Source organism: Eschrichtius robustus, chromosome 4 (assembly GCF_028021215.1).
Source record: "Eschrichtius robustus isolate mEscRob2 chromosome 4, mEscRob2.pri, whole genome shotgun sequence".
In the NCBI taxonomy this organism is placed as follows: Eukaryota; Metazoa; Chordata; class Mammalia; order Artiodactyla; family Eschrichtiidae; genus Eschrichtius; species Eschrichtius robustus.
Genome location: NC_090827.1, coordinates 65,905,170 through 65,932,482, shown reverse-complemented (window position 1 = coordinate 65,932,482; position 27,313 = coordinate 65,905,170). Strand labels below are relative to the sequence as shown.

Below are 27,313 nucleotides of genomic sequence, written 5' to 3'. Positions count from 1 at the left end.
TTACAGAGAGAAATATCCATATATAAGTGGATCAAAGCATGGATTTAAAAAAGCAAAGAGAAAGAAGAAGTGATTTACTGGATCTGACACCCTGTTTACCATTTCAGGATCAAACCAATACCAAATTCCAAGGACATAGTAGGGAGTCCAGCAGACAGTAAATGAAGTGGCAAATGCAACCGTCATCTTTAGGGTCCTCAGTCGAGCTTGTGGTATATTATTCTTGGATTGATTCAGTTGTAGTTCTTTTAGATAGAGAAAAGAGAAGGCATTTAACAACCAGTTTTATTACAAAACCAAAGCAGACAAAAAGGAAAAGAGAATCATAATTCAACCTGATGAATATAATGGAAGCAAATTTCTAATATTTTTAATAATGACAATTTGTTTGAAAAGCTTGTTTATATTTCAAGTTTTCCACTATGTTACATAATAAATAGAAAATATTAAAGATAGTAGTACTCTTAAAATAAATTTTCCATCAAACTAATATGGATTTGAAATAAGGGGCTACTCAAATTCTTAAAATATAAATTTAAGAGAGCAGACTGAGGTTGAGCTGAGTTGAATTCCCTGCCTTTTGGTTGTCATGCCAACATAACCATGTTTACTTTATAAATTTATAAATTCCCCCTCTTTCCCGACTGGCCACGCAGGAGGTGCCATCGCCATCGTGGGAGGCAATGTAAGCTTGGCACATGGAAGAAACACATGCATTGGAACTGGTGTCAGAATCCTAGTTGGCATTAAGGACATTGAAGGACGAGGACAAGATGGTGGAGTAGAAGAATGTGAGCTCACCTCTTCTTACAGAAACACCAAAATCACAACTAACTGCTGAACAAAACATGCTGGAACCTACCCCAAAAGATACCCTACATCCAAAGACAAAGAAGAAGACTCAATGAGACGGTAGGAGGGGCTCAGTCGTGATAAAAACAAATCCCATACATGCTGGGTTGGCAGCCCACAAATTGGAAAGTAATTATACCACAGAAGTTCTCCCATAGGAGTGAAAGTTTTGAGCCCCATGTATGGCTCCCCAGCCTGGGGGTCAGGCAATGGAAAGAGGATCTCCCAGAGGGTCTGGCTTTGAAAGCCAGGGGTTTGATCACAGGAATTCCACAGGCCGGGGGGAAACAGAAACTCCACTGTTGGAGGCTGCACACAGGGTCTTGTGCACACCAGGACTCAGGGGAAAAAACAATGACCTCATAAGAGACTGAGCCAGAATTACCTGCTAGTAGGGGAGGGTCTCTTGTGGAGATGCGTGGTAGCTGTGGCTCACTGTGGGAGCAAGGACACTGGCGGTGGTAGTTCTGGGGAGTACTTATTGGCATGAGCCCTCTTGGAGGCTGCCATTTTCTCACCAAGACCTGGCCCCACCCAACAGCCTGTAGGCTCCAGTGCTGGGATGCCTCAGGCCAAACAACCAGTGGGGCAGGGACACAGTCCCACCCATCAACAGACAGGCTGCTTAAAGTCTTCCCAAGCACACTGCTGCCTGCTAAACACACCCGGTGACACAGCCCTGCCCACCAGAAGGACCAGACCCAGCTCCACCCACCAGCAGATAGGTACCAGTCCCTCCCACCAGGAAGCCTGCACAAGCCTCTTAGACAGCTTCGTCCACCAGGGGACAGACAGCAGAAGCAAGAAGAACTACAACCCTGCAGCCTGTGGAACAGAAACCGCAATCACAGAAAGTTAGACAAAATGAGATGGCAGAAGAATATGTCCCAGATGAAGGATCAAGATGGAACCTCAGAATAACAATTAAGTGAAGTGAAGATAGGCAATCTACCTGAAAAAGAATTCAGAGTAATGGTAGTAAAGATGATCCAAGATCTTGGAAAAAGAATAGAGGCACAGATCAAGACGATACAAAAAATGTTTAACAAAGACCTAAAGAACTAAAGAACAGTGAAACAGAGATGAACAATACAGTAACTAAAAAGAAAGATACTCTAGAAGGAATCAATAGCAGAATAACTAAGGCAGAAGAATGGATAAGTGAGCTGGAAGACAGAATGGTGGAAATCACTGCCACAGATCAGAATAAAGAAAAAAGAATGAAAAGAAATGAGGACAGTCTCAGAGACCTCTGGGACAACATTCAATGCACCAACATTCAAATTAGGAGAGGAGAGAGAGAGAGAGAAAGGACTTGAGAAAGATTTGAAGAGGTAATAGCTGAAAACTTCCCTAACATGGGAAAGGAAACAGTCACACAAGTCCAGGAAGCACAGAGTTGCAGGATAAGCCCAAGAAGGAATAAGCTGATACACATAGTAATCAAATTGACAAAAAATTAAAGACAAAGAGTAAATATTAAAAGCAACAAGGGAAAAGCAACAAATAACATACAAGGGAATCCACATAAGGTTATCAGCTGGTTTTTCAGCAGAAACTCTGCAGGCCAGAGGAGAGTGGCATGATATATTTAAAGTGATGAAAGGGAAGAACCTACAACCAAGAATACTCTACCCAGCAAGGCTCTCATTCAGATTCAACAGAGAAATCAAAGCTTCACAGACAAGCCAGCACCACCAGACTGGATTTGCAACAATGCTAAAGGAACTTCTCTCGGCAGAAAAGAAAAGGCCACAAGTAGAATAAAGAAAATTATGAATGGAAAAGCTCACCAGTAAAGGCATACATACAGTAAAGGCAGGAAATCGTCTGCACAGAAATATGATATCAAACCCAGCAATCGTGAGGAGAGCACAAATGCAGGATATTGGAAGTGCATTTGAAATTAAAAGACCAGCAACTTAAAACAATCTTGTTTATATATAGACTGCTATATCAAAAGCTCATGGAAACTGCAAATTGAAAATCTGCAGTAGATACACACACAAAAAAGAAAAAGGAATCCAAATACAACACTAAAGTTAGTCATCAAATCACAAGAGAAGTGAACAAAAGAGGAAGGGAAGAAAAGACCTACAAAAACAAATCCACAACAATTAACAAAATGGCAATAAGAACATACATATCGAAAGTTACCTTAAACATGAATGGATTAAATGCTCCAACAAAAAAAACAGAGTGGCTGAAGGGATACAAAAACAAGACCCATATATATGCTGTCTACAGGAGACCCACTTCAGATCTAGGGACACATACAGACTGAAAGTGAGGGGATGGAAAAAGGTATTCCATGCAAATGGAAATCAAAAGAAAGCTAGAGTAGCAATTCTCATATCAGACAAAATAGACTTTAAAATAAAGACTGTTACAAGAGACAAAGAAGAACACTAAGTAATGATCAAGGGATCAATCCAAGAAGAAAATATAATAATTGTAAATATTTATGCCCCCAACGTAGGAGCACCTCAATATATAAGGCAAATACTAACAGCCATAAAAGGGGAAACTGACAGTAACACAATAATAATGGAGGACTATAACACCCCATTTTCATCAATAGACAGATCATCCAGACAGAAAATCAATAAGGAAACACAGGCCTTAAGTGACACATTAGACAAGATACACTTAATTGATATTTATAGAGCTTTCCATCCAAAAGCAGCAGAATACATATTATTCTCAAGTGCACATGGAACATTCTCCAGAATTTATCACATGCTGGGCCACAAAGTGAGCCTCAGTAAATTAAAGAAAATTGAAATCATATCAAGCATCTTTTCCGACCACAATGCTATGAGATTAGAAATCGACTACAAGAAAAAATAAAACTGTAAAAAACACAAGCACTTGGAGGTTAACCAACATATTATTAACCAACCAATGGATCACTGCAGAAATCAAAGAGTAAATTAAAAAATTCCTAGAGACAAATGAAAATGAAAGCATGATGATCCAAAACCTATGGGAGGCAGCAAAAGCAGTTCTAAGAGGGAAGTTTATAGCAGTGCAATCTTACCTCAGGAAATAAGAAAAATCTCAAATAAACAACCTAACCTTACACCTTAAACAACTAGGGAAAGAAGAACAAACAAAACCCAAAGTTAGTGTAAGGAAACAAATCATAAAGATCAGAACAGAAATAAATGAAATAAAGATGAAGAAAACAGTAGAAAAGGTCAATGACACTAAAAACTGGTTCTTTGAAAAGATAAACAAAAAACCTTTAGCTAGACTCATCAGGAAAAAGAGGTAGAGGGCTCAAATCAATAAAATTAGAAATGAAAGAGGAGAAAGCTATTATACAATGGACACCACAGAAATACAAAGGATCATAAGAGACTACTACAAGCAACTATATGCCAATAAAATAAACACCTAGAAGAAATGGACAAATTCTTAGAAAGGTACAGTCTCCCAAGACTGAACCAGGAAGAAATAGAAAATATGAATAGACCAATCACAAGTATTGAAATTGAAACTGTAATTAAAAAACTCCCAACAAACAAAAGTCTGGGACTGGATGGCTTCACAGGCAAATTCTATCAAACATTTAGAGAAGAGCTAACACCCATCCTTCTGAAAGTCTTCCACAAAATTTCAGAGGGAGAAACACTCCCAAACTCATTCTATGAGGCCAGCATCACCCTGATACTAAAACCAGACAAAGATACACACAAAAAAGGAAAATTACAGGCCAATATCACTGATGAGCATAGACGCAAAAATCCTCAACAAAATACTAGCAAACAGAATCCAATAACACACTAAAAGGATCACACATGATGATCAAGTGTGATTTATCCCAGGGATGCAAGGATTTTTCAATACCTGCAAATCAATCTGTGTGATACATCATATCAACAAATTGAAGAATAAAATCCATATGATCTCAATACATGCAGAAAAAGCTTTTGACAAAATTCAACACCCTTTTATGATAAAAACTCTCCAGAAAGTCAGCATAGAGGGAACATACCTCAACATAATAAAGGCCATATATGACAAACCTACAACTAACATCATGCTTAATGGTGAAAAGCTGAAAACATTTCCTCTAAGATCAAGAAAAAACAAAGATGTCCACTCTTGCCACTTTTTTCAACATATTTTTGGAAGTCCTAGCCATGGCAATCAGAGAAGAAAAAGAAATAAAGGGAATCCACATTGGAAAAAAGGAAGTAAAACTGTCACTGTTTGCAGATGACATGATAACTATACATAGAAAAACCTAAAGATGCTAACAGAAAACTATGAGAACTCGTCAATTAATTTGGTAAAGTTTCAGGGTACAAAATTAATGCACAGAGACCTTCAAGATGGTGGAGGAGTAAGACGTGGAGATCACAAATACATCAGAAATATATCTACATGTGGAACAACTCCTGCAGAACACCTACTGAATGCAGGCAGAAGACCTCAGACTTCCCAAAAGGCAAGAAACTCCACACGTACCTGGGTAGGGCAGAAGAAAAACGAAAAAACAGAGAAAAAAGAATAGGGACAGGACCTGCACCTCTGGCAGGGAGCTGTGAAGGAGGAAAAGTTTCCACACACTAGGAAGCCCCTTCACTGGTGGAGACAGGGGGTGGAGGGGGGGAAGCTTCAGAGCCACGGAGGAGAGCACAGCAACAGGGTGCAGAGGGCAAAGCGGAGAGATTCCCGCACAGAGGATCGGTGCCGACCAACACTCACCAGCCTGAGAGGCTTGTCTGCTCACCTGCCAGGGCAGGTGGGGGCTGGGAGCTGAGGCTCCGGCTTCCGAGGTCAGATCCCAAGGAGAGGACTGGGGTTGGCTGCGTGAACACAGCCTGAAGGGGGCTAGTGCGCCACAGCTAGCCGGGACAGAGTCTGGGAAAAAGTCTGGAGCTGCCTAAGAGGCAAGAGACAATTGTTTCCGGCTGCGTGAGGAGAGGGGATTCAGAGCACCGCCTAAACGAGCTCCAGAGACGGGCACAAGCCACGGCTATCAGCACAGATACCAGAGACAGGCATGAAACCCTAAGGCTGCTGCTGCAGCCACCAAGAAGCCTGTGTGCAAGCACAGGTCACTATCCACACCTCCCCTCCCAGGAGCCTGTGCAGCCCGCCACTGCCAGGTTCCCATGATCCAGGGACAACTTCCCTGGGAGAACGCACGGCGTGCCTCAGGCTGGTGCAACGTCAAGCCCATCATGCCGGCCTCTGCCGCAGCAGGCTCACCCCGCATTCTGTACCCCTCCTTCCCCCCGGCCTGAGTGAGCCAGAGCCCCCTAATCAGCTGCTTCTCTAACCCCCTCCTGTCTGAGCAAAGAACAGACGGCCTCAGGCAACCTACACGCAGAGGCGGGGCCAAATCCAAAGCTGAACCCCAGGAGCTGTGCGAACAAAGAAGAGAAAGGGAAATCTCTCCCAGCAGCCACAGGAGCAGCAGATTAAAACTCCACAATCAACTTGATGTACCCTGCATCTCTGGAATACCTGAATAGACAACGAATCATCCCACAATTGAGGTGGTGGACTTCGGGAGCAACTGTAGACTTGGGGTTTGCATTCTGCATCTAATTTGTTTCTGGTCTTAAGTTTATCTTAGTTTAGTATTTAGTTTATCATCATTGATAGATTTGTTTATTGATTTGGTTGCTCTCTTCCTTTTTTAAATATATATAGATATATATATATTTTTTCCTTTTTCTCTTTTTGTGGGTGTGTATGTGTATGCTTCTTTGTGATTTTGTCTGTATAGCTTTGCTTTTACGATTTGTCCTACAGTTCTGTCTGTCCATTATTATTATTTTTTTTTTCTATAGTTTTTAGTGCTTGTAATCATTGGTGGATTTGTTTTTTGGTTTGGTTGCTCTCTTCTTTCTTTCTGTCTTTTTTTAAATTTTTAATAATTTTTTTAAATTTAACAAATTTTATTTTATTTTATTTATCTTTCCTCCCTTCCTTCCTTCCTTCCTTCCTTCCTTCCTTCCTTCCTTCCTTCCTTCCTTTTCTCCCATTTCTTATGAGGCGTGTGGCTGACAGGGTCTTGATGCTCTGGCCAGGTATCAGGCCTGTGCCTCTGAGGTGGGAGAGCCGAGTTCAGGACATGGGTCCTCCAGAGACTTCCCGGCTCCATGTAATATCAAATGGTGAAAGCTCTGCCAGAGACCTCCTTCTCGATGCTAAGACCCAGCTCCACTCAACAACCAGCAAGCTACAGTGCTGGACACCCCATGCCAAACAACTAGCAGGAAAGGAACACAACTCCACCCATAAGCAGAGAGGCTGCCTAAAATCATAATAAGGTCACAGACACCCCAAAACACACCACCGGATGTGGTTCTGCCCACCAGAAAGACAAGATCCAGCCTCATCCACCAGAACACAGGCACTAGTCCCCTCCACCAGGAAGCCTACACAACCCACTGAATCAACCTTAGCCACTGGGGGTAGACACCAAAAACAACAGGAACTACGAACCTGCAGCCCACGAAAAGGATACCCCAAACACAGTAAGGTAAGCAAAATGAGAAGACAGAAATATGCAGCAGATGAAGTAGAAAGGTAAAAACCCACCAGACCAAACAAATGAAGAGGAAATAGGCAGTCTACCTGAAAAAGAGTTCAGAGTAATAGTAGTAAAGATGATCCAAAATCTTGGAAATAGAATGGAAAAAATACAAGAAATTTTTAACAAGGACCTAGAAGAACTAAAGAGCAAACAAACAATGATGAGCAACATAATAAATGAAATTAAAAATTCTCTAAGGGCTTCCCTGATGGTGCAGTGGTTGAGAATCTGCCTGCCAATGCAGGGGACACAGGTTTGAGCCCTGGTCTGGGAGGATCCCACATGCCACGGAGCAACTAGGCCTGTGAGCCACAATTACTGAGCCTGCACGTCTGGAGCCTGTGCTCCACAGCAAGAGAGGCCGCGATAGTGAGAGGCCCATGCACCGCGAAGAGTGGCCCCCACTTGCCGCAATTGGAGAAAGCCCTCACACAGAAATGAAGACCCAGCACAGCCATAAATAAATAAATAAATAAATAAAATTTTTAAAAAATTCTCTAGAAGGAATCAATAGCAGAATAACTGAGGCAGAAGAACGGATAAGTGACCTGGAAGATAAAATAGTGGAAATAACTACTGCAGAGCAGAATAAAGAAACAAGAATGAAAAGAATTGAGGACAGTCTCAGAGCCCTCTGGGACAACATTAAAGGCACCAACATTTGAATTATAGGGGTCGCATTAGAAGAGGAGAAAGAGAAAAGGATTGAGAAAATATTGGAAGAGATTATAGTTGAAAACTTCCCTAACATGGGAAAGGAAATAGTCAATCAAGTCCAGGAAGGGCAGAGAGTCCCATACAGGATAAATCCAAGGAGAAACATGCAAGACACATATTAATCAGACTATCAAAAATTAAATACAAAGAAAAAATATGAAAAGCAGCAAGGAAAAAAAATAACATACAAGGGAATCCCCATAAGGTTAACAGCTGATCTTTCAGCAGAAACTCTGCAAGCCAGAAGGGAGTGGCAGGACATATTTAAAGTGATGAAAAGGAAAAACCTACAACCAAGATTACTCTACCCAGCAAGGATCTCATTCAGATTTGATGGAGAAATTAAAACCTTTATAGAGAAGCAAAAGCTAAGAGAATACAGCACCACCAAACCAGCTTTACAACAAATGCTAAAGGAACTTCTCTAGGGAGGAAACACAAGAGGAGGAAAAGACCTACAATAGCAAACACAAAACAATTAAGAAAATGGCAATAGGAACATACATATCGATAACTACCTTAAATGTAAATGGATGAAATGCTCCAACCAAAATATATAGGCTGGCTGAATGGATACAAAAACATTACCCATATATATACTGACTACAAGAGACCCACTTCAGACCTAGGGACACATACAGACTGAAAGTGAGGGGATGGAAAAAGGTATTCCATGCAAATGGAAATCAAAAGAAAGCTAGAGTAGCAATTCTCATATCCACAAAATAGACTTGAAAATAAAGACTATTACAAAAGACAAAGAAAGATACTACATAATGATTAAGGGATCAATCCAAGAAGAAGATATAACAATTGTAAATATTTATGCACCCAACATAGGAGCACCTCAATACATAAGCCAAATGCTAACAGCCGTAAAAGGGGAAATCGACAGTAACACAATCACAGTAGGGGACATTTACACCCCACTTTCACCAATGGACACGTCATCCAAAATGAAAATAAATAAGGAAGCACAAGCTTTAAATGATACATTAAACAAGATGGACTTAATTGATATTTATAGGACATTCCATCCAAAACAATAGAATACACTTTCTTATCAAGTGCTCATGGAATATTCTCCAGGATAGATCATATCTTGTGCCACAAAGCCTTGGTAAATTTAAGAAAACTGAAATTCTATCAATTATCTTTTCCAACCACAACGCTATGAGACTAGATATCAATTACAGGAAGAAATCTGTAAAAAATACAAACACATGGAGGCTAAATAATACATCACTAAATAACCAAGAGATCACTGAGGAAATCAAAGAGAAAATCAAAAAATACCTACAGACAAATGACAACGAAAACACGATGATCCAATACCGCTGGGATGCAGCAAAAGCAGTTCTAAGAGGGAAGTTTATAGCAATACAATCCTACCTCAAGAAACAGGAAACATCTCAAATAAACAACCTAAGCTTACACCTAAAGCAATTAGAGAACGAAGAACAAAAAAACCCCAAAGTTAGCAGAAGGAAAGAAATCATAAGAATCAGATCAGAAATAAATGAAAAAGAAATGAAGGAAACAATAGCAAAGATCAGTAAAACAAAAAGCTGGTTCTTTGAGAAGATAAAGAATATTGTTAAACCATTAGCCAGACTCATCAAGAAAAAAATGGAGAAGACTCAAATCAATAGAATTAGAAATGAAAAAGGAGAAGTAACAACTGACACTGCAGAAATACAAAGGATCGTGAGAGATTACTACAAGCAACTATATGCCAATAAAATGGACAACCTGGAAGAAATGGACAAATGCTTAGAAAAGCACAACCTTCCGAGACTGCTACAGGAAGAAATAGAAAATATAAACAGACCAATCACAAGCCCGGAAATTGAGACTGTGATTAAAAATCTTGTACCAAACAAAGGCCCACGACCAGATGGCTTCACAGGAGAATTCTATAAACATTTAGAGAAGAGCTAACACCTATCCTTCTCAAACTCTTCCAAAATATAACAGAGGGAGGAACACTCCCAAACTCATTTTACAAGGCCACCATCACCCTGATACGAAAACCAGACAAAGATGTCACAAAGAAAGAAAAGTATAGGCCAATATCCCTGATGAACATAGAGCAAAAATCTTTAACAAAATACTAGCAAACAGAATCCAACAGCACATTATAAGGATCATACACCATGATCAAGTGGGGTTTATCCCAGGAATGCAAGGATTCTTCAATATATGCAAATCAATCAATGTGATACACCATATTAACAAACTGAAAGAGAAAAACCATATGATCATCTCAGTAGATGCAGAAAAAGCTTTTGACAAAATTCTCAACACCCATTTATGATAAAAACCCTCCAGAAAGTAGGCATCGAGGGTACTTACCTCAACATAATAAAGGCCATATATGAAAAACCCACAGCCAACATCATTCTCAATGGCAAAAAGCTGAAACCATTTCCTCTAAGATCAGGAACAAAACAAGATGGTCCACTCTCACCACTATTATTCAACATAGTTTTGGAAGTTTTAGCCACAGCAATCAGAGAAGAGAAAGAAATAAAAGGAACCCAAATCGGAAAAGAAGTAAAGGTGTAACTGTTTGCAGATGACATGATACTTTACATAGAGAATCCAAAAGATGCTACCAGAAAACTACTAGAGCTAATCAATGAACTTGGTAAAGTAGCAGGATACAAAATTAATGCACAGAAGTATCTTGCATTCCTATACTTTAATGATGAAAAATCTGAAAGAGAAATTAAGGAAACACTTCTCTTTACCATTGCAACAAAAATAATAAAATACCTAGGAATAAACCTACCTAAGGAGACAGAAGACCTGTATGCAGAAAACTGTAAGACACTGATGAAAGAAATTAAAGATGATACCAACAGATGGAGAGATATACCATGTTCTTGGATTGGAAGAATCAATATTGTGAAAATGACTATAACACCCAAAGCAATCTACGGATTCAGTGCCATCCCTATGAAACTACCACTGGCATTTTTCACAGAATGAGAACAAAAAATTTCACAATTTGTATGGAGACAGAGAAGACCCCGAATAGCCAAAGCAGTCTTGAGGGAAAAAAGCGGAGGTGGAGGAATCAGATTCCCTGAGTTCAGACTTTACTACAAAGCTACAGTAATCAAGACAGTATGGTACTGGCACAAAAACAGAAATATAGATCAATGGAACAGGATAGAAAGTCCAGAGATAAACCCATGCACCTATGGTCAACTAATCTACGACAAAGGAGGCAAGGATATACAATGGAGAAAAGATAGTCTCTTCAATAAGTGGTGCTGGGAGAACTGGACAGCTACATGTAAAAGAATGACATTAGAACACTCCCTAACACCATACACAAAAATAAACTCAAAATGGATTAGAGACCTAAATGTAAGATTGGACACTATAAAACTCTTAGAGGAAAACATAGGAAGAACACTCTTTGACATAAATCACAGCAAGATCTTTTTGGATCCACCTCCTAGAGTAATGGAAATAAAAACAAAAATAAACAAATGGGACCTAATGAATCTTAAAAGCTTTTGCCCAGCAAAGGAAACCATAAACAATATGAAAAGACAACCCTCAGAATGGGAGAAAATATTTACAAATGAAGCAGCTGACAAAGGATTAATCTCCAAAATTTATAAGCAGCTCATGCAGCTCAATATCAATGAAACAAACAACCCAATCCAAAAATGGGCAGAAGACCTAAATAGACATTTCCTCAAAGAAGATATACAGATTGCCAACAAACACATGAAAAGATGCTCAACATCACCAATCATTAGAGAAATGCAAATCAAAACTACAATGAGGTATCGCCTCACAGCAGTCAGAATGGCCATCATCAAAAAATCTACAAACAATAAATGCTGGAGAGGGTGTGGAGAAAAGGGAAACCTCTTGCATTGTTGGTGGGAATGTAAATTGATACACCCACTATGGAGAACAGTATGGAGGTTCCTTAAAAACTAAAAATAGAACTACCATGTGACCCAGCAATCCCACTACTGGGCATATACCCTGAGAAAGCCATAATTTAAAAAGACACAAGCACCCCAATGTTTATTGCAGCACTATTTATAATAGCCAGGACATGAGAGCAACCTAAATGTCCATCAATAGATGAATGGATAAAGAAGATGTAGTATATATATACAATGGAATATTACTCAGCCATAAAAGGGAATGAAATTGGGTCATTTGCAGAGACGTGGATGGACCTAGAGACTGTCATACAGAGTGAAGTAAGTCAGAAAAAGAAAAACAATTATTGTATATTAACGCATATATGTGGAATCTAGAAAGATGGTGCAGATGAACCTATTTGCAAAGCAGAAATAGAGACCCAGCTGTACAGAAGAAATGTATGGACACCAAGGTGAAATGAATTGGGAGACTGGGATTGACATATATACACTAATATGTATAAAATAGATAACTAATGAGAACCTGCTGTGTAGCACAGGGAATTCTACTCAATGCTCTGTGGTATCCTAAATGGGAAGGAAATCCAAAAAAGAGAGGATATATGTATACATATCGCTGATTCACTTCACTGTACAGCAGAAATTAACACAACATTGTAAAGCAACTATACCCCAATTAAAAAAAAAAAGAAAGATAACCAACAAGGACCTGCTATATAGCACAGGGAACTGTGCTCCATACTCTGTAATAACCTAAATGGGAAAAGAATTTGAAAAAGAATAGATACATGTATCTGTATAACTGAATCACTTTGCTGTACATCTGAAACTAACACAGCATTGTTAATCAACTATACTACAATATAAAATTTAAAAAATTCATAAATTTTAGTATTTGAGAATGCACCAGATTCTTAAAGCAAAAAGGCACAACTGCATCTGTGAAGTTAAAGATGAAATAGTCAATTACACGTTCAAGTTCACATACTCAACACACACACAACACACAAATGTGCATAGTGTGTGGATACATTTTGTGGGTACAGGAGATTTGAATGTGATACAGAAATGCTTAACTTTAACAAGTCTATTGGCTACCATTTAACGAGTTGTACTTTGCTACATTCTAGACATGAGGTGTTTGATAGAGCTTTGTGATGGACCAGCAGGAACAAGTTGCCAATGCTTCTATCGGGTAATTGGAGTAACTGTCCTTTCATTTTTAATTTCATGCTGTAAATTTATAATATTGGGAGTATTAAATTACCTCGTCTCTAAATTGGGGATAATAAAAGTATTGCCTCATGGGTTGATTCTGAATATTAAGAGTTAATTAATATACATAAACTGCTTAGAACAGTATCTAGCGCATAGTAAGTGCCACTCTGCTTCTGTACTTTGAGTATTGCTGTTAAAAGCTGTCTACCCCCAATTAACACCAAATCTAAGGAATACATACTGTGGGGATCCTGATGAAGGACACTTGTCAGGGTGAAGATAATTTTTGCATTGCAGATCAACATGATGAGAAGAGGGATGATGAAGAGGCAGGTGAAGGTGAAGAAGTTATAAAAGGCTTGATGCCACCATTGTGGAAAACTGCAGTGTGTTACACATTGAGAGAAACCTTCTGTCTGTCCAGAGTCATCTGCTACATGGATCATCCTGAAGATGTATAACTGTATGAGAAAATTTTTAAAAAAGTGATGTTGCTTATTTTCAAACAGTATTTGCAAGTTTTCTTGAAAGTTTTCTCTTCTGTATTCTGCTAACCTTCTAACATGTTGTTACCCAAAGCAACTACTAAGCATCTTGATATTCTTTTGGCATTTCTATAAAAAGTTATAAATGGATTTTACTTAAAATATGTTTCGGTAATGTGAATGGATCTGTAGGATTTTGGATTTCTTTTGCAGTTATTTCAACCTTGCAGCACAATCATCAACCAAAGATTTAAACCTTGTTTGTATTTCAATTTCAGACGCTATTATGCTGAGTAAACTTTTTGCAAGTGATTTTGCAAGTGATTTTATTGTTATATCCTCAGCACATAAAACTGTGTCTGGTATTTAGAATATACCCTCAAAATACAAATTTAAATTTTATTTTTGAGACACAAAATATCATTAAAATGGTCATAAAACATGAACAGACAGTTCGCAGAAAAGATATAACAGTGGCCCTTAAGCATATGAAAAGACGTTCAATCTCACTTATGAGAGCAGTGCCAACCAATTAAGGCTACAATGATATGCCATCTTCTACTATCAAGATTGGCAAAATTAAAAAAAAAAATAGAACACTTTCATGGCAAGGCTGTAGGGAAACAGGGACTCTCATACATTGCTAATGGGCATGCAAATTGGTACAACCATTAAGGAGGGGAATTTGGCAATAACTAGCATAACTACATATGCATTTACCTTTGACTCAGCAATCTGACATTCAGGAATTTACCCTGAAGATACACCCCTACTTCCATTATATGAAAATACATATGCACAAGATTATCCATTGATGCATTGCTTATAATTGAAAAACATTGAAAATAATCTAAATAACAAATCATTGAATAGTAACTAAATAAACTACAGTTGGCCACACAATGGGGTGCTGTACAATTGTAAAAAAAGAGTAAGGGTAATTTATCTGTGTGTGTGCATGTGTACACATAAATACATTTATTCCAGCTCTGCCTGTGGAGAGAGCCTAGGAATAATGACATCCGAGTAGCAATGAGCACACCCAGCACTCCAGCACCCAGATCTTATTTTCTAAGTATCATTCTCTACCAAAAGGAACCAGACCTAACTGGAGAAATGGGTGATCCCAAGGCTGGGGAAAGCAAAGTACAATATGTCCTTGGAACAGCTCTTTTGCTGAGAAGTCAGGAAATGCCCAGAGAATGATGGAGCATGTGAAAAATGTTCAGGCACCAGCTAGAAAGAGCTTCAGTTGGCCAAATCTGGGATAGTTTAAGCATGAAAACAAACACTGATAGAAAAGAATGATAAACTATCGAATAAAGAAAGAAACCATGACTCCATGCTGATATAAATTACAAATCAACAATGACAAATAAATGGGGAGAGGAAAAAGCTCTTTACTGTAGAAAGTCAATTAATAAATGTAAAAGGTATAGTGGAAGTAGTGAGTACCATTTTGTAATCACTATAATAATAATTGATTCAGGCAAGAATCACCAATGGATGGTAAAAATATGGGTGTAAGTTTGAGGAGAGTAGTTTATTTATATCATCTCAAAGTATCTACCTGCAGGATACATGTCATTATAACGTTATTATAAAATAACTTTACTGGTCGAGAAATAACCAAATAATTAACATTGCCAATAATGGGACCAATCGACAGCTTCTGCTACCTTCTAGAATGTGCTGTGAAGGAAGTGTCACCTCTTAGGTATTTTTTGCTAAAAGTGTGTGGATGAAGAATGTCACCTACCATATCAGTAAACAAAGGATGTTGTGGCCATCAAGCCATAGCCACTGCAGCCACCCCCGACTGTGCACACTGAGGGGATTCAGGATGGAAAAAGGCAGGATACTGGCTCTAGATAGTTAAGGTGCATTTCAAAGGGATGATTTCAATAAGTCTGGACTCTTGTACCTTCCCATACTTAGAAAAGCGCTAAGTTCATTAACTTGAGATGTATCATTTTTCTTTAATTAACAATAATCTTTTGATGTTCCGACTACCTCGTTTTTGTTGCAAAAAAACCTATACATCCTGGCTCCTCCCTTGCTTCTTGGGAACGGTCCCTCAGAGTTATCTGAGAGGCTGTCTTCCGGGCTTACGTCCTCAGAAAATCTACTGAATAAAACATAATTCTCAACTTTTAGGTTGTACATTTTTCTTCAGTCGACAAGTGCATAACCTGAATCTACCCAAGAGCAAACATCAGACAAACTCAAATTGAGGGGCATTCTACAAAATAATTGGCCTGCACTCTTCAAAAATGTCAGCATCATGAAATTCAAAGGAAGACCAAGGAATGGTTCCAGTTTAAAGGAGACTAAAAAGACATGGGAACCGAATCCCTCGCATAGTCTTGGATTTTCTTTTGCTAAAAGGGATATTATTGAGACAGCGAGTGAGATATGGATAAGGTATATAGATAAAAAGTAGCACTGTATTAGTGATAATTTCCTGATTTTGATAATTTGTATTGTGGTTATGTGCTAGAAAAAACACAATGAAGTATTGAAAGGGACATCACGTCTGAACTTACTTTTAAACAATCCAGAAAAAAATGTATACAAGAGAGAGAATAAGGCAAATAAGCAAATGTAGTAAAATGTTAATATTTGGGGAATCCAAGGGAAAGGTATCCTAGAAATCTTTGTATGATTCTTACAACCTTTCTCTAAGTGTGAACTTATGTTAAAAAAAGAACAAGTTGAGTTAACTATTAAGGAAACGTTGCAAGTGGTTTTCAAAAACAAGTTCTAGTGGACATTTATTCATCCTTTCCCCATCCGTCAAGCACATTTCTTACTTCGGTTTTTCTATTGAAAAACTTCATTTTACCGTGAAACATTATTAAAATGAAAAGAGTGCCCAAGCACTTTAAAACTGATAGCAAGTTAATTCAAGCAAAAATGTTACGGGATTTTTTCTTTTATTTTAAGCAAATGAGGCAGAGCATACATTTTCTTTAGCTGTTGATTAAATTAGTAAATTTAAATTACATTTAATTAACTTAATAGGCCCAGAATTTCTTTCCTTTTTGGGAGGGGAGGAGTAGGAGTAGATTATGCCTTAAAAAAAATACTGTTTTTCCTCTTTGCTTGTAGAGTAGAAAAATTTTACTAAATGTAAAATATAAATATAATAAAATATATACAAATGTAATAAAATGTAAGTATAATACAAAATATAAACCTATTTCTTTTATTTGTAATTAAAATGTTGATTTTCAGTTTCAGATCTTTTCAGCGTCAAAGGCAAAAAAGAATTTTGAAATAAATCCACTAGAGGGCGCCAATGATCATATTATCTATCATAAAGTCGAAAAAACATACATTCAGCTAATTCTATTTTATGATCCAGACCAACTTTTCCCACATTACAAAGTGACCCTTTCAGTTTTTCCATACTTCTTTGCAAACTGACCTTATTTAAAGTTCAGTTTGAATTTGACTCAACAGGTGTTGTGAGTTGAAATCCTTGGAAGGGTTCCTTCGCATAGAATCCGAGAGTCCTGTATTTCTTAAAAATATTTTTCTCTCTACCTCCCCAATCAGCCTTGGAACCAGATGACCTGAATTTGATTTTCTGCTCTGCACTGGGTCACATTTTCACTTTAATATTTTATGTTTTTAAGTTATAACGATGAAACTTTCGATAAAATTGACTTTATAGTACTATGATTTGAATTTGGTTGTCATCTTTATTTATGCAACAAATGCTAGTTTTTAAAGCAACTCATTGGTCAAAACACTATACTAGGCACACTCTGTTGTAAAGGATGAACTACATATGTCCTGCCATCAGGGAATTAAATTTTTGGTAGGGGAGATATAGCATGTATGTGACACCTGTAATACAAGATAGACAGTGATAAGTTCCAAAGGAGAGGTATAGTGTTATGAAAATTCAGAATCTTACTTGCCCATAAATTAATTTGTTTTAGGCTTGGTTCCGTTCATTTTCAGCTCCAAGGCCATGTTCATTTGAATGATTGATATAAGGATCCACTTTACTTCCTGTGGTTCTTTTGTCCTTGGATCATATTTTTAAAATTTCTTTATGTTTCTTTACTCTCATGCCTGGCCCCAGTTCTCATCGGTGTTTGCTTTACTTTGCCCTCAACAATAGCAATCTGTTTTCCATATTTACAGTCCTTGCAGATGCTATTCCTCATAGCATATTATTTTTAACCTTCACCTTACCCACTCTAGTGACAACATGACCTAATCTTTTCCAAAGGTGATTAACTTTAGATGATGTGCTTCAGGTTCCTCTCATCTATAAAAGGGATATATTAATAGTATCTGCTTCTAGGAGCTGTCATGACAATTAACAAGTGAATACTTGCACTTAGAGTAGTGCCTGGCACACAACACTATGTAAATTATAATCATTATTAAAATAAAAATTTAGAGGCACACAACTTATAAATATGTATCATATATATATGATATATATATGTGTGTGTGTGTGTGTGTCTGTGTTTTTTGGCCGTGCCATGGGGCATGCGAGATCTTAGTTCACTGACCAGGGATTGAACCTGTACCCCCTGCATTGGGAGCACAGAGTCTTAACTACTGGATTGCCAGGGAAGTCCCTCTGATATCTCTCTCTCTCTTCTTTTTTTTTATAATTTGTAAGAGTCTTTTTAAAAAATTAATTAATTAATTAATTAATTTTTGTCTGCTTTGGGTTTTCGTTGCTGTGCACAGGCTTTTCTCTAGCTGTGGCAAGCGGGGGCTACTCTCTTTGTTGTGGTGCACGGGCTTCTCATTGCGGTGGCTTCTCTTGTTGCAGAGCATGGGCTCTAGGTGCACTGGCTTCAGTAGTTGTGGCACATAGGCTTAGTTGCTCCACGGCATGTAGGATCTTCCTGGACCAGGGATCGAACCTTGTCCCCTGCATCAACAGGCAGATTCTTAACCACTGTGCCACCAGGGAAGTCCGTCCCTCTGATATCTCTTAACTATCTATTCTCACCTTAAGATTTTCCTGTCTTTTTCTTCTTCAACCTCCTACAGGAAGAAAGAAAATAGACAATATTGTATAGTGTGATACATTGTAGTCATTAAAAACTCTGGGTATGGAGTTAACTGGATGTACTGACACCTCCACTTACTAGATGGTAATCTTGGGCATGTTACATAGCATTCATAATCTTAGGTTATTCATGAATAAAATAAAAATAATAATTGTATCTAATTTATACAGTTATTGGGAGCCTTACATGAAGTAATGAACACAGAAGGGAGTTCCCTGGTGGCCTAGTGGTTAGGATTCTGGGCTTTCACTGCTGCGGCCTGGGTTCAATCCCTGCTCGGGGAGCTGAGACCCCGCAATCCGTGCAGCATGGTTGAAAAAAACAAGACAAAATAAAAACACAATACAGAAGAGGGACTTTCCTGGTGGTCCAGTGGTTAAGACTCTGCACTCCCAATGCAGGGAGGCCACATTCGAACTAGATTCCTCATGCTGCAACTAAAAGATCCCTCATCCTGCATCCTGCAACTAAAGATCCCACAGGCGGCAAAGAAGATCCCTCGTGCCTCAACTAAGACCTGGCGCAGCTAAATAAATAAATAAATAAATATTTAAAAACCCCCACAGAAGCATTTAGCACAATTCCTGGCACATATTTATGTACTGAATAACTATTATTTATCAAAATCATCATCATTATTGTTATTTTTGCTACTAGCATGCTATTACTATGTTCCAGTACTGTTTTGGGCATATTGTACACGTGTAACGAGTATTTATTGAATTTAAACTGCTTGTCAAGTTCAGAAGTGCATTCTAGCCCTGTAAATTCTGTGTGTAACAGGAAAGCCTCCACATTTATTCAGACCACATGTCTTCACACCAAAGAATAAAGGATTGCTCATATACAACAGACCCTCCAAATCTGTGGGTTCCACATCTGCAGATTCAATCAACTGCAGATGGAAAAATATTTGGAAAAAAAATTTCAGAAAGTTCCAAAAAGCAAAACTTGAATTTGCCAAGCTACAGCAACTATTTACATAACACTTACATTGTATTACACTTACATTTGAGTAGGACAGCTTGGTGACTAGGGAGTACATTGGCCAAATTTACTTATCAGTCAGAATAAATGTCATAATTTGAGAAATATGAAGTAATCTTTATATAAGCAAATTTCTTTGCTGTTTCTTAAATAATTATTTAACTTTCATACTCATATTTCCCTATTATTTTTTTCTCCTGACTTCAAAAACTCTGTTATGAAGGAAGTAATGAAGACAGGAAAAGAGGAAGGAATGAACATTGAGTGTTTAAGTGTAAAGTCTTGTACTGGATGATTTTATATATCTTACTCGTTACAATTGAAAATTACAAAAGAATTGTAATTCTTTAAAGTTATCCTTTTAAACTTAGTTAACTAATTTACTCAGATAGCTGGTAAGAGACAGCATTGAGATCTGAAACCAGCTTTGTTTAAATCCAGTATCCATGCTATTTTGACTATCCCATTGCCTTTCAGACTTGCAATGGGATCTGAGGTCTTCAGAGACTATGACCAAGCAGAAGACTGGGGCTCCTTTATCCCTATTTGACCAGAGCAAGTCCACTTATATCTGTTTCATTTACTGAAGCTCCACATAGAATTCCGTTTTAAAAGAAAATTCCATTACTAGCAAAAAGTATGACATTTTGGCCACACTATGCTAAAACTTCTGAAAATATATCCCCAAATCGTCACAGAACTCTGAGGTTATTAGGAAGGTGGAAAAGCCAGGTGGTCAGTTTGAAATTTGGTCATTCTGAGCTCTAGCAAAATGTCATAAATTCTTAGATTCCCGGCAATGTGACAACTAGCTCGTTAGTTTATTTCTTTTCTCAACTTAGGTATGAATTACTCAAGTGATAGAATATCGATATATGCACCAAAAGATGAAGATAAAAGTCATCCTTTCAATGTAAATTAGCCATGACAGGATATGCCTTTGTCAATGGGCTTCTCCGTGGAGCGTGGTGAAGCATGATGTGTACTCACTGTGTATCACATGGTCTGGAAATAAAAAGCCCTCCCTACCTCTTATCTTCCCCATCAGATACACATAACATTAGTCACAGGGTTGAAACCTCTTTTATTCAGAGAGATAGCAGAGAGCTATAATAAAAAGATAAACTGGACTTAGTAAAAAGACAGGAGTCCAACAGGCCAAGTGGCATTGGGCAAACAATGAATCCCTTTAAACCAGTGCTTTTCAAACTGCGGGTTGTACCCATCAGTTGGTTGTAATCAACATTAAAAAAATGAAATGGAACAGAGTAGAATATTTATTTTATGAAAACTTTTCTCAGTTATAAGTGTGTGAGAGAGACAAAGTCTTTAAGTAGTATGTATATCTTTCTGTTACTGTCAAAAAAGTTTGAAGGACATTGCTTTCAAACGTTCTCTTTGTTCTCTTATATGTGAAATGGGGACAATAACACAGCTTTTATGTACCTCACAGAGTCAGTGTAAATACCAAATAAGATTATGACTGTGCGGTTTTTCAGGAAACTTCAGCAAAGTGCTTTATAAATTTAAAGTGTTGCTGAAATCAAAAATGGGTCATTTGTTTTACAAAATGAAAGAGTACTACCATTTTCTGTGGCCCGCATTTACACAAATCTCTCAGGTAGAGTAATGTATTTGAGCTCAGGCTATTACATGAAATTCCTAAACAATTCGAAATTAATTTCAGATTTTCTTTTCATTACATCAAGACAGATCAGTATTTTGCATTTTCTTTCTGTTATTGCTGTGATAGACTTAGATGAAAATAATTGAATTAATACATCAATATTTTATTCATAGTCTCTGGGAGAGTCCTTTAAAAGAAAGTGAAATTGTGGGTTTGTGTTTGTCATTATCACAAATTGACTTATTTAGACTTCTGTCTAGACTTCCATCTGCATCAATATCCCAAATTACCAAATGCTTTCCAAATAGCTCTTTTACTAGCCTGCCTTCTCTCCCCCTTCAAACAAATGGACAGGCAGACAAACAAACAAACCCTTCTGTTCCCAACCTACCTGTCTATTCCAATGGTTTTAAAACTCCTCGGCTAAAAATATTGGAACTTTATTTTACTTTGGTCTATTACTAACCCCCCTAAATCCAATTTGTTGCCAAGCTTTGTTTTTTTGGTTGAAACGTCCCTCATAAATACTATCAACCTCCTCTAACACCATCCTAGCCTCCAGCCTAATCATCTCATCACCAGATGACCTGAAAAGGCTTCTTTGCCTCTCTCCACTCTATTTGGTTTATGTAATTTTCTGAAAACATTTTTGTTAAAAATCATTTTAATAATGTACAACATGATGGCTACAGTTAACACTGATGTATGATGTATAGAAAAGTTGTTGAGAGTAAATCCTATGCATTCTCATCCCAAGGAGAAAAAATTTTTTTTTCTTTTCTTTTTACTGTATCAATATGAGATGATGGATGTTAGCGGAACCTATTGTGGTAATCATTTCACAATATACGTAAATCAAACTATCATGCTGTATCCCTTAAACTTATACAGTGATGTATATCAATTATTTCTCAATAAAATTGGAAATAAGAAAAAAAAACAAAAGAAATATTTTACTACTTGCACAGGACTCATGAAGGCTATATGGCTTCTGCATTATTTTCAGAATTTCCCCTGGATATTGGTGTCTTCTGTTATATACATCCATTCCACCCCCAATGATTGATTCATTTATCCAAACTTTTTTTCTTTCTTTCTTTCTTTCTTTGTTTTTTTTTTGTAAAAGTGAAAGGTCTACTTGATCTGGATAGAAACGGGAGTATCCAAACATTTAAAATTTCTATCTTTGTTGGGTATCTCATTGTGTACTGTGAATATTAAGTTGAACATAACAGTCTTCACTGTTGTAAGAGCAAATACCATAATGGCAAAGACAAACAAATACATAATCATAATGTTTCCTGACAAAGAAATAACGTGCCATGAGGTCAAAGGAAAGACAGCAACCACCAAATCTAATTTCCTGCTACTCTCAACTCTCAGTCTTTCACTTCAGTCAAACAAGTCTCCTATGAAAATTAATCACTTTTCAACCTTTGCTGAGAAATATATGTGATCCTTGGCTTACTTTTTCCATCCAAACATCATTCATCTTTAAAAACTCTGTTCATCCTTCTTTTACCCTAAAACCTTCCTTCACCATTTCAACTCTTGTTCATCTCTCTCTCTCTTCTTACACTTCTAGTACGTTTAAAAAGTTTTTGGTACATAGTTATATTCATTTTATGTAAGTTTTATCTCTACAACTGAATGACACTTTCTTTGAGGGCTGTTTCTTTGTTTCATCAGTACCCGGCTCAGTGTTAGGAGCCTAACTTGTGTTTATCTTTTCTAAGAAAACTGGACAATACACAGCACTCCTACTTTAAAGAAGTAAAATGGAAAATTTCAGAGCATAAGCCTTTGCTAAGCAACCTCATTTTAAGTGACATATTTGCTAAACTAATTCTTGTATATGCAGTCACTGTGAGAATAATTGTAATATGCTTTTTTCCAGGGAAATGAAAGCATTTTGGTTTTTCCCATTTCTTCTTCAATAAAACACACACTAATATACAAAAAATGTTAAGTGAGGAATTGGTAGGAGAATTTAGATATCTAGCTTTCTAGTGCAAGAAAATGCACTAGAAAGAAAGAAAGAAAAATTTTTAAGGGTTACAAATATTCAGATTTTATTATAAATAAAATACTATTTTTTTTAAACATAAAAAAATGTCAAATGTTGCATTTTATTTACTACCCTGGAGAGCAAGACTGTAGATTTTAAGGCAAACAGCTAAAGTGAAGGCACATGGAAAAGGGCCACAGTTGGAATTAAAAGGGAGAATTTCAGGGAATAGCTATGTATGTTCCCTGTGACACCCAGCATTCTGCCACAGCCACCTTGTCAATTTTATTAATAAAATACAGATAACTAGAACTATAGAATAAAATAATGGCTATATAGCAGGAGTGTAATTAAGGTATCATCTTATAAATAACTTTTATTTTAAATATAAAATTCTGCTTATGTGTCCTGGCTATTGTAAATAGAGCTGCAATGAACATTGTGGTACATGACGCTTTTTGAATTATGGCTTTCTCAGGGTATATGCTCGGTAGTGGGATTGCTGGGTCATATGGTAGTTCTATTTTTAGTTTTTTAAGGAACCTCCATACTGTTCTCCATAGTGGCTGTATCAATTTACATTCCCACCAACAGTGCAAGAGGGTTCCCTTTTCTCCACACCCTCTCCAGCATTTATTGTTTGTAGATTTTTGATGATGGCCATTCTGACCGGTGTGAGGTGATATCTCATTGTAGTTTTGATTTGCATTTCTCTAATGATTAGTGATGGTGAGCATTCTTTCATGTGTTTGTTGGCAATCTGTATACCTTCTTTGAAGAAATGTCTATTTAGGTCTTCTGCCCATTTTTTGGATTGGGTTGTTTGTTTTACTGATATTGAGCTGCATGAGCTACTCATAAAGTTTGGAGATTAATCCTTTGTCAGTTGCTTTATTTGCAAATATTTTCTCCCATTCTGAGGGTTGTCTTGTCATCTTCTTTATGGTTTCCTTTGCGGTGCAAAAGCTTTTAAGTTTCATTAGGTCCCATTTGTTTATTTTTGTTTTTATTTCCATTTCTCTAGTATATATGGACATATATACACTACCAAATGTAAAATAGATAGCTAGTGGGAAGCAGCCACATAGCACAGGGAGATCAGCTTGGTGCTTTGTGACCACCTAGAGGGGTGGGATAGGGAGGGTGGGAGGGAGACGCAAGAGGGTGGGGATATGGGGATATATGTATACATATAGCTGATTCATTTTGTTATACAGCAGAAACTAACACACCATTGTAAAGCAATTATACTCCAATAAAAATGTTAAAAAAAATAAAATAAAAATAAAATTCTGTTTAAAAATATACCACACAGATGGAAAAGGAGAAAAGAAACAACAACAACAACAACGAACCCTCAAAATTTCACTGTGGCCTAAGACTTACTGGCGTGAACCTGACCCATAGGCTAGATGGAAAACTACCTTAACAGTTTATCTTCAGTCCTTTTCCTTCAACCTTGACCAAAACATCTGTTAGGATGTGGCCACTTAACAAGAGGAACTAGCTAGGAAACACTGATGTGAACACTTGGCAAGAAAGAGCCATGCTTCCTGTTATAAAAGAGGCCTGAGAGGAGGAACAGAGTGGAAGCTTAGGAGGATGCCAGGTCAAAACACTGGTAAGTCAAATCTGGGATGCAAGGAGGAGATAGAAAGGGGAGGAACTAGGTTAGACCACCTCTCCCTCTCTGCCTTTCCGTAGCACAATCCCTGATGCCCTACAATACTCAGTAATTATGCAGCCCCTCATCAAAATGATCCATCCAGCTCAAACAATTGCCAGAGGGTTTTAATGTCTTGCACTATTTAGTGAGTCCTATGTGACAGTTTTTGTTTGTTTGATTTTTGTTTTTATGCCACCTGGCCAGTTTAGAATGTCTAGATAAATTTCCATTTGTAGTGATAAGTTTTTGGAGAATCACAGTAAACTCTGACTTTACTTCTTGACACATCCTTGTACCCTGGGTTCACCATAGAGTACATTTACAAGCATAGAGACAACTTGTTCATCTGTTATTAAAGGATCTTTGCCATTTTCAAGAATGTGTCCTTTTCTTCAGAGATCTGACTGTTGAAGAGGCAGATTCTGCAGGTCAATCAACCAGGTTGCCTCTGATGAAGACAGTCTGGAGAGATATCTGCTTTCTATAGGAGAGGGCCTTGCCTGAACCAACAGTCTTATAGTTTTGCTAACAGCCTCTTACAGTCTAGCCTACCTCCAGAAAAGCTCAAGTCAACCTCAGGGAAATGTTCAAATTTCCAAAAGTCTGAGATTTCCCACATTTCCTCTTTATTCAATCCCACATAGCTGCAAACTGCAGAACAACATACTAATCAAGGATAGTTCTCTCTAAGCTGCAATGACAGAAGACTCAAGAAGCCCCAAATAAAACAAGTTATACGTACTTTCTACCTATGCAAATTTCATTGTTCCTAAAGATTCTCTCAATTTACCATGTCAACCTGAGTGAAAGGAAAAGTAGATGGAAGAATAGAATGGGGATGAGGTCAAATTTGAGAATAGCTACATTTTCAGGGAGCATTTACTAGGTGCCAGAGATTATGCTAGACACTTTAACACACTATTCATTTAATCGTCACAAAAGGTGCATAAAGTAGGCATTACCTCCATTTTATAAATGAAGGGACTGAACCCCAGAGGGGTCAAGACATTTGCCCAAGGTAACAGAGCAGAGCCAGGATTAAATTCCACACTCTGACTTCTAGAACCCAAGCTCTTAGAGATAATACAACACTGCCTTTGACAAGACCTTCATTCAAATTTATATAGGAAATCTGTGATCTCCATGTCCTAAAAAGTTTATGATACTGGTTTACCTGTGGTCCAGCAAAGATGCTACTGAGGAGCCAGGCCAAGCCAATCAGGAGCTGTCCGAGCTTGTTGTTGCTTTTCACAGCTAGGGGCCTCGTGATGGCCAGGGAGCGGTCCAGGCTGATCACCACCATCACGAAGGCGGGGGCGTACATGGAGAAAAGCTTCAGATAGCTGAGGACTTTGCAGAGGAGTTCTCCAGCATACCATTGCACAGTGATGTTCCACATTCCGTCCAGTGGCATGACAATCAGAGTCTCCAACAGGTTGGCTAAGGTCAAATGTTTTAAAAGCACTTTCATTCTTGAGAGTTTTTTCCCTTTCTCTTTCCTTTGAGTCCACTTCTGAAGTTTCAACAAGAAAGAAGCATTGAAAATTGTGGAGAGTAGAAAAAGGAAGAAAGTAACTGTCACTCGAATCTTTCCAGATAAGGTCAGTGTGGGGAGGTTGCCCTGTGTCAGCGGGATGCTGCTGTTGATTGCTGAGCAGTGATTTTGATTCTGTTCAGGAGAGGCACTGTTTGCCATCCTTCACGGCTGATATAGCTTCAAAACTTGTGTTTCGGGCACTTCTGATGTTTTCATTGTAATTTCACTCAAAGTCCTGTTTTATTTCAGCCTTCTTCGAAGAGAAACGTCACGGGTTTATATTTATGTCAAATTTTGTCCCTGAGATACTTTATATTTAAAGTGAAAGATCAAGGTGAACTTGTTTTGTGGGCTTATAATCCAACAGAGTGCTAAAGCGAGCAAACACTTTCTGAGGGCCAAATGTAACTGTAGTATCTCAGCAGATGGCCTGGTTTCCACAACATTTTTCTTAAGTGAAGAAGGACGTTTGAAACTTAATTTTATATTTAAAATTCACTTATGATACTGTTCAAATAACTCTAATGAAGAGATTTTCTAAAAACTATTACATGTCAACAGATGCAAAATGAAAAAGAAGAAAAATACTAAAAAAAGAACTTGATCCAGTTAAAATTTGTTGTTTTAAGAAATTAATATATTTCTCAAAAACATTTGTTTTCTTTTCAATCACACACTGCTGAGCATTC

At 37.7% G+C, this 27,313-nt stretch overlaps 1 protein-coding gene across 2 annotated transcripts; it reads right to left on the bottom strand.

Moving 5' to 3' along the window:
* On the bottom strand, positions 1-26,783 carry GNRHR (gonadotropin releasing hormone receptor). 2 transcript variants are annotated; one of them, XM_068542185.1, is made up of 3 exons: positions 26,262-26,783; positions 13,508-13,727; positions 1-245 (listed from the first exon to the last, which is right to left on the bottom strand). In XM_068542185.1, the coding sequence occupies exons 1-3, from the start codon at positions 26,781-26,783 to the stop codon at positions 1-3; spliced, it is 987 nt and encodes a 328-aa protein (XP_068398286.1). The 2 variants fall into 2 exon arrangements, with proteins under 2 accessions (XP_068398286.1, XP_068398287.1); XM_068542186.1 differs by having other exon boundaries at positions 218-245; positions 13,508-13,599.
* Between the last annotated feature and the right edge of the window lie 530 nt (positions 26,784-27,313).

Bases quoted from the DNA above. Each gene is read 5' to 3' on its own strand.
- GNRHR (XM_068542185.1), bottom strand. From the start codon at position 26,783: ATGGCAAACAGTGCCTCTCCTGAACAGAATCAAAATCACTGCTCAGCA. The intron at 13,728-26,261 runs GTAAACCAGTAT...TTTCTCATACAG, and splicing joins GCATCTTTGCTGGACCACAG to TTATACATCTTCAGGATGAT. The intron at 246-13,507 runs GTATGTATTCCT...TCTATCTAAAAG, and splicing joins CCTTCATCAGGATCCCCACA to AACTACAACTGAATCAATCC.